Source organism: Odontesthes bonariensis, chromosome 4 (genome assembly GCF_027942865.1).
Source record: "Odontesthes bonariensis isolate fOdoBon6 chromosome 4, fOdoBon6.hap1, whole genome shotgun sequence".
Classification (NCBI taxonomy): domain Eukaryota; kingdom Metazoa; phylum Chordata; class Actinopteri; order Atheriniformes; family Atherinopsidae; genus Odontesthes; species Odontesthes bonariensis.
In genome coordinates, this window is record NC_134509.1 from 12,849,354 (window position 1) to 12,862,705 (window position 13,352).

General features: G+C 39.4%; 1 protein-coding gene across 1 annotated transcript; it reads right to left on the reverse strand.

Moving 5' to 3' along the window:
- Window positions 1–52: 52 nt before the first annotated feature.
- ppa2 (inorganic pyrophosphatase 2) lies at window positions 53–7,915 on the reverse strand. The gene is made up of 12 exons (XM_075463031.1): window positions 7,665–7,915; window positions 5,766–5,830; window positions 5,631–5,672; window positions 5,496–5,549; window positions 3,550–3,669; window positions 2,925–3,011; window positions 2,662–2,788; window positions 1,238–1,365; window positions 1,025–1,110; window positions 862–931; window positions 701–740; window positions 53–613 (listed from the first exon to the last, which is right to left on the reverse strand). Exons 1-12 carry the CDS (start codon window positions 7,852–7,854, stop codon window positions 591–593), a joined length of 1,032 nt encoding a protein of 343 aa, XP_075319146.1. The 5' UTR covers window positions 7,855–7,915; the 3' UTR covers window positions 53–590.
- Window positions 7,916–13,352: the final 5,437 nt, after the last annotated feature.

The window sequence follows — 13,352 nt, forward strand, 5'->3', positions numbered from 1 at the left end:
CTGTTCATGTTTACCCATATGATGAAGAATTACAGATAGAATTAAACAGGAGTAATGTACACACTTTATTTTATTTTCCCAAAAGTGGAAAAAATAAAAAAACGTTTTCGAGATACATACAAAGAGTTTGTGGCTAAAAGAGCAAACAGACAGCCTTATAGTCAAATTAGAGCATTACTTGCAGTCCAACACATGTTCCAACACGGAGATCAACCACAAAAATACCGCAGTGCAACATAATGTGCAAATTAAACGGAAAGACTGATTATTTTTGTGATGAACTCAAATTTATTACTGTTTCACCAACAATTAATTGAGTCCATGTCCACCACGACAACCAAAAAAAACATCTCACTTGTGGCTCTTTACTCAGTGTAGCATGGTGCGTATCTGTACTGGCTGACTATGTAAAAGAAACATGCATTCGTTTTCTCTTTATCAAATTAGAAAATGTACACGGCCGTTCACACAGCCGAGCCAGTGTGTTATCAAATATGAATCCAACTGCATACAAAAGTACGATGTAGGATTGAAGCCATTTCATCAAACATTCAGATGTTTTGGCAGATTTCCAAGGAGTTTGTGGGGCCTCAGACGAAATGCCACTTGTCCACTGTGCGAGATGTAGAGATTCAGAATGACATTAAACTGTAAGCATTGAAGCACTTGACTACAAATGAACCAAACGTTATCTACTTACCCTCGGGAGACACAGAGTAAGGGCTACCAAAAACAGGGGCCTGGAGGAACCAAAAAAAAAAAGTTGTGACAATTTACCAAAAGCCACCTAAAGCTAACGTAGACTCATGTGCTACTAATGTGTCTGCTGTCGACCGTGTTAAACGCTTTGGAGGCTCTCACCGACTGGACAACAACTTTGGCCTCATCATCACTGAATCTGAAAGGGCTATCGCAGCAAGAGAGGTTTTTGCTGAAAAAAAATAAATAAGAGAACAAAGTTACTGGTGCACATTTCACTTCATGTATGTAATACACTGCAGAGGTTTTCATCTCCTTGACTTGCCATTCAATTCCTGCAGCATTTGTTTGACTGTGCACAAGTGCCTTCCAGTGCTCGTGGGTGGACTTAATGACCTCGATCGCAAAGTCCTATCGGCAAATATATTTTTTTTCTTTAATTGTTTTTAGGAGCAACCCATTTCAAGCTGCTCAACTAATCAACAGCAAACACTAGTGCACCTGCTGTCATGTTGTATCTATTCATCCAAATACTGACTTTGTCTTTGAATTGTCCGTTGAATCCAAACTGATTCTCAGGTTTTCCATCAGGCACTTTATATTTCCTGAACCAGTCGACAGTGGCCTCTAAATGGCCCGGTCGGCTCTTGCGAACATCCTCTATACCTAAGGGGGAAAAAAAAAAAAAAAAAAAAAAAGAGAGTCTGCTTTATACTTTGCATATATCGTGACAAACATTCTAAAATGCACATCTTTATTCAGTATGTTAAGCAATGAGAAAAACTGTTTTGGAAAAAAATATAGTTATAGCAAATAACTGAAGGGGCATTTTGATCAAAAGCATGTGCAACTTAAAAGTCGTAGACTGTGTTTTAGGGGGCTAAAAGATTTTATCAGCCCTGCGTCTTCTGCATTTCCACTAAGGTTTAGGGGCTCTTACACACAAAACAGACACGAAACACCAGCTGCAGTGGTAGACCCCTCTGGTTTTCCTTGCATTGCCAGTGTCTGAACAAACAAAATAGCCATTGAACACATCGCAAAGCTGACTTTTACACTGCAAGTCAGGAAGTATAATCTACACCTGCGCAATTAAGTCTATTGAAAGAGTGAATGCTGTCTACTTGCTGTTTAGTGTTGGAGCGGCAGCGTTGGTCCGAGCAGCCTACGTAGGGGACTGAGGCAAGAAATTGTGCTTATGTTAAAGCAATTCGAAATCTGTTAACATTACATATTTCAGTGAGTGGTGGGTGCTTTTGTTTGGGTCTCAGAACCTAAAAAAATAATAATCGGAGAATAATGTTTCAATGCTTCGATTCACTGTTCTGGTGTCACGATTGCCCCTCCTCCTGCCCCACTCAAAAAAATAATAAAACCTTTACAGGGCTATTCAAGGATATAAAACCGATCCCCCACAACTTTGGAATAAAAGATATTGCAGGCAATACATCTGCAATGGGTGATAGGAGGTGGCGTTACCCCGACAAACCGGTTGCAAATTACGAAGCAAGTTTAATTTGCTAGGAAACAGCTTCGGTGGGAAAAGAGGCCTTAAGGATACACATAATATGTTTGGAGAGAAACACTGACTATAAACAAAACCATGTTGACAATAAAAACTCCACCGGGCACAGACTATATTAGCGTTAACTACAGAGCTCTGAGGTTACTGCCCGAGCTGCATATCTTCTCCTTAAGACTTTTCACTTAGGAGTATGTGATCAAAGGCAGATCTGACAAGTTGGGACGACCGGATTGCCTTCTAATCTTTTATGGCTCTGCATTTCTACCATTAGCACGAGTATCCCACTGGGTTCCATTACCCTCGTGTATTGAAAACAGACAAATATGTGAACGTCCAAGATGACATGAAAACTCGACGTTTTCAGGCCAGAGAGGGAAAAAGGTTAAGATGGCAAGCATGATCTAAATTCTTTATTCAATTTGCTTAAAAACACCCACTATTTAGGTTCTTAGCATCTGGGTCATTAGCATTGATAGCGATGACCTTCCAGTCCATTTCTCCTTCATCGATCATGGCCAAGATGCCGAGCACTTTTACTTGTATTACCTGACCTGGAGAGCACACCTGAAGAACAAGTCAACAAATGAAAAGCAAGCAATCAGAAATTTGTCCCAAAAGTTACATCCAAAAAGGTGTATGATAAAAGAGGAACAAACAAATTACAAATTATATGTGTGCACGCATTTCCGGCATGTATTACCTGGGCACCGATGTCACAAACATCGAGGGGATCATTATCACCACAGCAGCTTGTATCTTTGTCTTTGTGGTTAGGGTCTTCCCATGTCTTCACCAAGAAACAGTTAAAAAATATGGATCAAACATTTCACCACTAATTAACTGCCAAAATACACAGTGAAAAAAAAAAACACACGAAGAAACAAGGACACTGGACTACAGTGTACGTCACTATATCTGCGGAAAATGGATGTATCAAAGAACAAAACATATCTAATATAAATGGGATTACACTACATCAGTGACAGTGTAGGTGTATATCTGCCACAATAAGAATAAAAGTGTTTCAGCTGCAGCGTTGTCCTTCAGTCACGGATAAAACACAAAAATGATGGACATCGAGGTCGTAACAATTCCAAAAGCAAGACTGAAACTGAAACAAAACCGCTGTTTATTGCTGTGGTTCCGCCTTCTCATATCACTGATCACGTTACATCAAAGTAAGGGAGGTTGTCATTCATTCATGAATAAGAGATCATTCTAGTGGTAAAGACAACCCCACCTCTAAAACAGAAAATTAAACTAACGTCCGAACCCATTCATTGATCGGACGTATCGTTACTTCTCAACTTGTGAGTTTTCCTCACCTGTGGGAGTGCCCCATAATTCCAAATGTAACCTTTATGGGGGAAAATGTTGGCGACATATCTGAGCTTTCCCTTCTTCACGTCTTGCTTGACAGGATTCAGTGGTTCCTTTGTTGCAATCTGGGAATCGAAGAGATTATGAAGACGCGTGAATCTATTTTTGCAGCATTTATGTTCAGCCGATCGAAGCTTACGATTGCATGGCCATGAAAGAGAAAACACAAGATTATTTCCTGCAGCAGGAATGCACCAATCAGTCGTTGATGTCATATCAAGGTCAAATATCAACACAAACAGCTAGAGTTAAGTTTGGTTTCATGTTGCTTTGCTGTAGTTTTTATTATTCAAAATGGCTTCATCATTTTATAGATAGATTTTAGTTCCTGAGCAGTTTGTTGCTGCATTCTGCCAACTACTGCTGCATCTGACTATATTTTGACCTAAATGCTAGATACAGTGTTTTGAGAAGCAAAACGCTTTATTTTTGTGGCCCCAGCCAACTAGCCGGACTACCTTCATCAACGCCAAAACGAGGCTGGAACTCGGCTCACAGGACGCAGCGGGGGGGTAAGAAAATGTTCATAAATAATATTGCTAGTATGGGATGTCATACAGCTTCATGTCAAAAGAGGCGAACTATCCCTTTAATAACTAAGAAAAGCACTTTTATACATTTTTATCCTGAAAATCAAGCCTTTGGTTGCTGGAGAAAGTAATAAAGGAGCAAATCTAACGCTGGTTTCAGAACATCTCCAGGTATGTGTATAAGTATGCAAAAGCTAGATCACTGCATTCCTATTCTTTATTGGCAACATTGTTCAAAAACTTCCACTTTAGGCTATTGTTTAAAAAAAAAAAAAAAAAAAGAAGCAAATAACATTAAAGGGACATTATGTAATTTCTTCCCCCATCGAGTGGTGCAATTTTATTTTGCAAAGTCGAATGAATTTGCTCTCTAGCGCCTCGCGTTTTCAAATGTGCGTTGCAACTTCTTGAACTACGGCAGGCGGTATGTGTCAAGATTCAAGAAGCTATGGCTTCAGACTCAAGGTCCATACAAACAAAAAGACATCAAGACACACAGTACAAAGGATTACATAACACACATACAACAACACTATAAATACAGATGACAGATAACATGTCAGATAACATAAGTTGACATAGCCTTTGGTGTGCAAACAATGTTAGTCATATTCCGGGAGTTACTGGAAGTGACGTCGATGCAGCGGTAGCGTTAGCAGCAGTGTGTAGTTGCTATATGGAAAGTGTTCTTTTAAATAAACTCCCGGTAAACTTACAAACTTTCTAATGCCTCGTTTTGTGTGTTAAGAGCCTATGTGTACTACGGCAGAAGTTTGGTAACAATCAATGCATTATTAGTGGGATAATTTACGAGATAAAATCTATTTACCATTAGCGCCAGTAATAAGCCATTCGGCGGACATGACATCAAAATGACGTCATTTCCGCTTGCAGGCCTGGCGTTGGGGAAAACGCGAAGTGCTTTATGTCCCTCTCAGCACTTCGTCGTTTTTCATAGACCGGAAGGACATGGCTGCCTCCATAGAGCTTGCCCGCTCTATATAGATACAGACAAGTTATTCTTCACTCAGGAGGAAAATTGAGATTTTTGACAGAGATAATTTTACACCAATGAGGAATAATTTATGAATGAATATGTTGATTTGAGCTAATAAATGACTTAATTTATTACATAGTGTCCCTTTAAAGGTCTATAAACCGAACACGCACTTCAAACATGTTCGGAAATAAAAAAGCATGATGTCATATTGAAGCTGACACTCAGGTGAGTGCATATCTGCACTATTTATAGATAAATATTAACATATTAAGCAGACAAAGTCAAAACCACAGTAGAAGGTCAAGTCTTTATTTGATCATCTAGATGTGCATGTAGATGAATATATTGGTTCTCTACTTACCTCCAATTTAGCGTTTGACCACCGAGGTACTTCAACCACCATGTTATAAAGCACCTGACGGTAAACAAGAAAAACAAATGCAGAAAATGCTGAGGAGAAGACTCAAATGCTTGAACTGACAGTAATTCACATTACCTCGTGGTCTCTTTTAGTTTTTTTAGCTGGTACGTCATTATCCTGTGAAGAGAGAAAAAAACAAAAACCCTGTAAATCCCCGGTCTGAATATTAGATTTTAGCAGCAACTACGAGCTCTGGCGTGAAAGACTTACCTGCTCCGACTCTGCTATGAGTGGAATATCATGGAAGGGTGAAATGTATTTCCCTCCGGGCGTTTCTTTTGACAAAATAACACAAATAAATCACTCGAAGAAATCACTAGAACACCGTTTACAGAAAGTAAATCAATTACACTGCACATATGAAAACACGCTGCTCCGAGAGATGCTCTTGTTTTTCTACCCGCTGCATCCAATGCTGCATGCTGACGTAGCAGCGGAACTGTGGAACAGGATGGGGATTTGATAGGGACATTTACATGGTTTCTACAGGTTTCTTTGGTCTTCACCCACAGGGATTTTTCATGACAACTGGATAATGTCCATCTTTTGAGAAAGGATAAGAAGTTTACAAAGTCTCCATCATGCAATTAATCAGGGGCGGTTCTAAGGGCGGGACCACATGGGGCATTGGCCCCAGCTGAAATCTTGGCCCCCTGACGTGCCCCTGTCCTGTCACTCATCTGTCTTTTGTCCGGTTCAGTTCCCGTCACAAAAACCGAAGAATAATGCTGTTTTAGAGGAGTGAAATGTACAGTAGTCACCCACATGCAACTTTGTGTGCATGCACACTTATTCCAGGAAGCTCACAACAAAGGTATGCTCAGACTGGCCACATGCATCTCCACTGACATCAAACACATACTACACCAAGAGTATAGATTATTACCTTCAAATAGGCGTTTTAGAGTTCCCTTCTACAACCGCAACAGACTTAAACATTCCTTCATACATCAATCTATTCTCTTGTTGAATCTGCAGTCTTAGAGCTGTATGTAGTACAATCACCCCATGGAAAATTGTCCTCACTTTATTTATGTCTGTATGTATGGGATGTATGTATGTAATGTGCAATATTGTGCAATAGTCCTGTGATGTTACATGTTTGTCTTGTCCTTCCTTAAACGAGCCTTGCTCAGAGATGCAAAATGAATTTCAGTGAAAACTGACAATAAAGTATTATCGTATCGTATGTTTGTGAGAGAGATGTTTTGAACTGACAGTATTTGTGAAAAAATAAAAAGGTTTTAAAAAATGAAATAAAATGCTGGATTTTCTCACATGCTGTGTGTGTTTGAGAGCATTTTGTCCATGTACAGTAAAAATGCATGTAAAATTGGTTAGGAGTTTTTTTTTTTTTAATTATGTGTTTAATTAAGTGTTTGAACATGGTGCGACTGGTGAAATGTATATACAGTACCTTACCAAAACAGGGAATTGTGTGCAAGGGTGTTGGACAAATACTTGGCCCCTCTATGAACACTGTGGCCCCTTAATGGCCCCTTACTCAGAAATATCCTAGATCCGCCACTGCAATTAATGTACGACTGCGAACTGCGGGCTCATTAAATTGCAGACACTCACTAGAGAAACGCAATCCATAAGAAAGCAATGAATTCAAAGGGATCCGTTGTCGTTCAGCTCTGTCGTTCTTCCTATAAATAATTCAATGAAAGACAAGAACGTGCATCGGCATCACAACTAAATGAGTCTGAACTCAGAAAATGAGCATCTCCGCCGTGCTGCCGTTTGAGAGGAAGAGGTTTGAGCGACATCACGTGACTGCCAAAGAGGAAGCGACAGCACGTGAGGAGGATGCACACACACTTCTTTCTCTCTTTCTTCCAATAGTGCCTCACACTAGAGCTGAGGTCTGCCTGTGGTGAAGTTGATTAACCGGACTGGCAGTGGCAAAAAAAAACAAAAAAAAAACACGAACACGAACACGTCCCTGGGAACATGGCACTTGCAACTCAAAGGTTAAGGCTCTATCTTGACCTGCAAGTCGACTCGTGGTTACCTGTCAGACACTGGCCAGTTATCACCATCTAAGTCATGAAATGCAGTAAATGATACATGTGGTTCTTTCACCATGGCGGGCAATTAACTTACTAAAATATATGCGGTAGTCGGTAGAATGCGGGTGTCCCCTCTGCTCCGTTTGATAGTGCATCGTTTTTCTCAAATAATGCAGATGTGGCACAGCTGCTGCTCGTGAGACGACTTTATTACGAGAAGCGGAAAGGGGGCCGAAAGCTGTTACCAAGCCGCCGAGCCAGGGGCGCAGAAACAACGGTCTCATTATACACACTTTTATCCACTCATTTAGTTCCTACTTCCCGTTCACCTCCACGTCCCGAAAGGATGAACAGGGGCTTCCGTTTAAGGGATTTCAAAGTAAGAGTATCATCTAAAACTTTAGGCGTCCACATGGATGAGCTGTGACCAAAAACATGCACACGTGGGATGACTGAGTAATATTCACAACACAACTGTCTTTGTTAGTTGTGAGAGCATTGTGCAAATGCAACAGAAATCAGGACATACATGTGCAACTTATAAAGAAGTTGTCTGACACAAATTTAAAGATACATAAATCAGATGGACCAAAACTATTTAAGAGAAATTTCCAAGATCTTTCTACTTGGGCATGTCAGTGTTTTACATCCAAATATAATGGACGGTTCAGGGCTCAAGTTTAAAAACAGCCCTTGAACGGGTAACGCTAATGCAAAGAATATTTACTTTTATGTATTCCATTGCAGACACCTCAATCCAAAGCAACTTACGGGTGAGGAAGGAACACATTTGGGACAATATGGAGTTTAGAATTTTGTCCAGAGTCACTTCAACAAGTGGAGAAGCCAAAGATTGAACCAGCAACCTTCCAGTTCCACTTCCGCCTAAATTATAAAATGTGTCAATAAATACCAAATTCTGACAGTTGAATGACCAGTGTGTTTCAAACTGGTTCATGAAAAAAGAAATCATTCCTCTTTAAGATACATTGGGATTGAGAAGGTAAAACTCACTCTAAACGTAAGGAATCTGGATGTTTTACTTTTCAGGAGGGAACACTAATGGATTCGTCGCCTGAAATATCTTACTCTATGATCTGAATTCAGATGAAATTGCTCATGATGTTCATTTAGACCTGATGTTTTAACTTGTTCTGTCCATTTGAACATGTTTAATCACGTGTATAGTTTTAGCTTATTGGATGTGTATTTTAAATGTATCATATGTATTTCTGTTTGTATCTTTGATGAATGTATCACCATTTGCCTTGAAATTAATTGTTGTGACTGATTAAAAAAAAAAAAAGTTTCTTCACCCTGGTGTCAAAGAGTGATTACGTAATCACCATCAGATGTGTGCCCAGGGTGTGGCCTACATAACAAATCAAATATGATTGATATTTCCGTACGGATTTTCCTTGTGCCGAATACAATCGTATGTGTGTGCGGTCTCTGCTCCGATGTCATCGCGCAGGATTATTTAAACAATGGGAATAGCGCACTTAGTCACGTTGGCCGACTACGACACAAACATGGCTGCCTCCAGTTTGAAAGTCACGTGATTTGTGGCTTCCTATTTCGGTCATGTGATAACATTCGGTCAAAAAACTCGTAGGTTCGCAAGTGTGTGCGGTGGACGTGCGAGCGTGTCAAATACGGTCCGAATTGTCATGCCGATCACCCGACAAACGATGCAACGATGACATCGTAAAGGTGTGCGCCGGCCTTTAAGGAACGCCCTAATACTGAAACATTGACTTATAATGCATATGCATATGGAGCCAGAGTGTGTGACCCTTTTTTTCAAAGTTTCTTTAACAGAAATTATTCAGGCAAACACTTTAAAGTGTCACAAGGATCTTTCTACATACTATTTAATATTTTCAAAATTTGGGCAAAACAGCTTCAAAGTCAGTTTACTGGATTTCACTTTAAACTTATAGAATTGTGCTCTGTTTTCATAAGATGATAGACATAAGAAACAAGGAAAATACTTAGGAAAATACCTAAAAAGAAAAAGAAAAGCACATAATTGGTTTTGAGACTCATTTATCTGCAGTGTCAAGTTTTAAAATTGACTCTTGTAAGCTTGTGAAGTGTAATACTTAAGGAAATAAGTTAGGCTTAAGTCTGCATATTTGTTTTCTCCAGCTGAAATTTGCTTTTCAAATGGTACCAGCGACCACGTCAATATTTAAGTCTATATCTTTGTCTTTTGGCAGTTGTATTGTGTCAGTGACTACAGGAGCCACATACAAGAGAGCAAACTTTTTCTTCCCGAACAAGATCCCTGACCCAGTGCAGCACTCTCTGCTAGTTTCCTTCCTTAAACTGTTGGATTTTATTTTGATAAGAAACTCTTTTTTCACCGGAAGCCACAGTTTCAAAGGAAACTTTATAGTTCCTCGACCTCTGACTGTGTCACAATATACGGTGTCATTCTTTTACTGCCACCTAGCTATGATATTTGTCTTTCTCATTATCACATATTCGTTGTATTTTAACATTATAACATTTAACACAAAAAACAATCATCATTTTCGTTTGTTGTCACTAGTGGTTTTTTCACAGCAAATTATATCCTTTTTTTTAGGGTTAAACGAACAGCATAAAATTGTATGAATGTCGTCCAAGAAAAGCAGATGCGGGACATATGTATGACTTCCCAATGCTAATGCGTATCAGACTTCTGCCATAAGCTATTCCACAGTTAGTGGAGCTGCAGTTTGTGATCCCACTTAGGAGCTTCCACAGAGCCTCGACTCTTGCTTTAGTGCCCCCACTATTTCTTTTTTCTTTTCCTTTGGTGTTAATCTCTATAAGACATGAGATCAAAGTCCATATGCATCCATTGTGTCATAAACAAACACCCGCCCCATTCACCTTGATGTGCCTCTTTTAATGTCGGGCTTTGTTCAAACAAATGACACACAAAGCAGCCATAAAAAGCTGGTTTATCACAAAAAAGAAAAGAAAAAAAAGCTGGTTTATCTTTAAGGCTTGCTTTTCTTTGACATTGTCGCCGAAGAGCTTTGATTCTTCTGTGTATAACAATCTGCTTATTCAGTGGATTTTGGAATCGATTCATTTTTCACGAATGTCACCGTGTCGATGAGAAAAGATTAATTGTTGTGAACCTGCTAGACAGCAGTAGTTGGTGTCAAAACACTATGATTTTTCATGGTGATAGAAAGGTGCAAACTGAGCTGTTGTAGCAATGTTTCAACAAGTTTGATAAAGGAAGTCTTTTGTTAAGGACTAAATTGTCTTTAACTGATATGTTATCACATCTTTGTGATGGCTTTGGAAAATCTGGATGGAGAGATGAATAAGAACAAACAAAGGTGAAGTATTGTTAAAAATAATTAGTTTGATGGATTGATCAACAAGAAATGATTTGTCAACTAGTTTTTTTTTACTTGATCTGAAGCTATTTTTGTCCGCTGTGTCAGCAGGAGATTAAGGATTGTCTGAGGACCCAATATAATTCTCTCTAAATTCAAAAGGGTTCACCTCTCTCTTCCAGGTGTCAAGCAAACCAAACCACACCCTGACATGACACCCCACAAACTCCCTGAGGGCAAAACAATTCATAGCACCGTGCTAATAGGTAACATTGTTTTCTCCTGTGCATTTTTGTAAATAGTATGTGATTGTTCAGCATGATTTACTTTACCAAGTCCACTTGGTTATGTATTACGACTCACATCTCTTTGATGCTGCTTCATCTGTGCTTGGGAAGAGAAGAAAATAAGTTACTGTTTGACATTTGCTTGCTGGTTTTATGACTCACTCAGTATTGCTGGTTCTAGCAGAGAGAACTGAAAAGAATGCGACTGTATTTATCAACATTTGGCCATACCCTTAAATACAACATACAAACATTATCCATTGAAGTATTACTCCTGCAAACAGCAGAACTTGAACTCACAACTCATATGAGTACTTCCCATATCAGAGCAGAAGCCATTCTTAAGTGTTCTTTCTTTTAAGAAGCCACATGGTCCTCATAAGCAGACAGGAAGGTGAGGGTTGGGTTGGGTGGTGTAGATATGTGCAGCGCTTTCAGTTATTTGTTTGTGATGTTTGCTCAAGACCAACATGTGACGAAAGAGTTTTCTAATCTCTGAGTTATTTTTAGTTTGCTAATATGACAGCACTTTACCAAAACAATTGTGTCACTAGCTGATTGGGTTTATACGGAGCCCCTAAAGGGATATGGGGGGATTTCTTTTTTTTTGCGAGATCTCGCAAAAGTATTGCGGGATCTCGCAAAAGTTTTTTTCCCATGTCAGTGAACCGGAAGTAATACTTCCGGTACATCCACCGGTACCCGTGAAGCTGGCCAGAGTACTGTAGTTCGTTGCTGATGAATTCAACCAGGACCGCATGATCACAGTACCCATTACGACGAGAAAGCCCCCTCGCCCTGAGTATTCTTTTCAGATGTCTCTCACTTATGTCAAAGCCATGTCTACGTGCAAGAACGGATTTGATGTCTTTATATGTTAGGCCAATACTAAAATAGAAATCAATTAACTTCTCCCACGGATGATGGGTAGGCTCCTCCATCGCTGTGTCTGTTTTACTTCCGGTTCACTGACGTGGGAAAAAAACTTTTGCGAGATCTTGCAAAAAAACATCCCTCCATGTCCCTTTAGGGGCTCCGTAGGTTTACGCTAAATATCACTTGGTTAAGGTTAGAAAACAATCAGGGTTGGGCCTAAAATTCTTTTTGCAGTGTGACCTTCATGGACACGCGTTTTACATTTCCAATGCAGCTGCTCTTACAATCACGAGAGTTTGTTTTAACCTGCATAAACAAACGCTCCATGGGGATGTTCTGTTCTCGGGTGGAGGACGGTCTTGTTTGGTTGTGTCATTATTTGGATTCCTTGAAAAATATAAAAGGGTGCTCAACAAAGACACCCTTGTAAACAGCTTGGTACTCTGAGTACATAAAGATAAGCTTGTCTTCAAACAATTCACAAGGGATTTTGATAACGTGCGTGTAATGATGTCAAAGGTTCACTCCTCTTATAGCAGCAGTCATACCATATCAGACTAAGGTAGGAGTGAAATATATATACCTGCAACACCACAACTTTACAAAAAAAATGTGAACGTCACTAAAACCAAACTTTTTAAATACATGCAAACATGTTAATCTGACTGAAATCCTATTGAAAATGAAACTGCGAACCAAATTTTAGTTTGACACGTTCAGATGATACGGCTGGACATTGAATTTCTCCTGCATGTATAAGTTCGATGAGTATTAAACTGGCCAAGATACTCAGCAATATTCTCCATAGTTCCTGTCACGGGCTTAACTGAAAGTAACAGACGAAGCCATTAGGACCACAGAAAAACCTCCAGGGACTAGTGTGCGCCTCGCTTGTAAAAATGTACACACAGTACATGAACTGTACAGACCTGCCAAGATGTCCAACACACCCCTTGATATAAAGCTGCAAAACTAATTGTTTGTCTGTTGTTTTGGTATGTAATTTAATTTATGGATCATTGAACGGCTTTTTAAATACTCCCTCTAAGAGAAAAGCTTATCCATGTTTCTGATCTTATTAATGCTTCACTAGGAGGAAAACTTAGTCATATTCATATATTGAAGATCTGTTATCATTCATTATATCAACCATTCTGTTATTAGCTATATTTTTTAAATGCTTCCTCTTAGAGGAAAGTTTATCCATGTTTGTTAGCTTTTGTTAGTTTACTCAAATTACCTGTTATAATGCTTCACTTAGAGGAAAACTTAGTT

Coding starts and splice junctions, on each gene's coding strand:
- ppa2 (XM_075463031.1), bottom strand. CDS start 7,854: ATGAGACCGTTGTTTCTGCGCCCCTGGCTCGGCGGCTTGGTAACAGCT. Junction 5,550..5,630: donor AAACTAAAAGAGACCACGAG/GTAATGTGAATT, acceptor GTTTACCGTCAG/GTGCTTTATAACATGGTGGT. Junction 1,111..1,237: donor ACGGACAATTCAAAGACAAA/GTCAGTATTTGG, acceptor ATTTGCCGATAG/GACTTTGCGATCGAGGTCAT.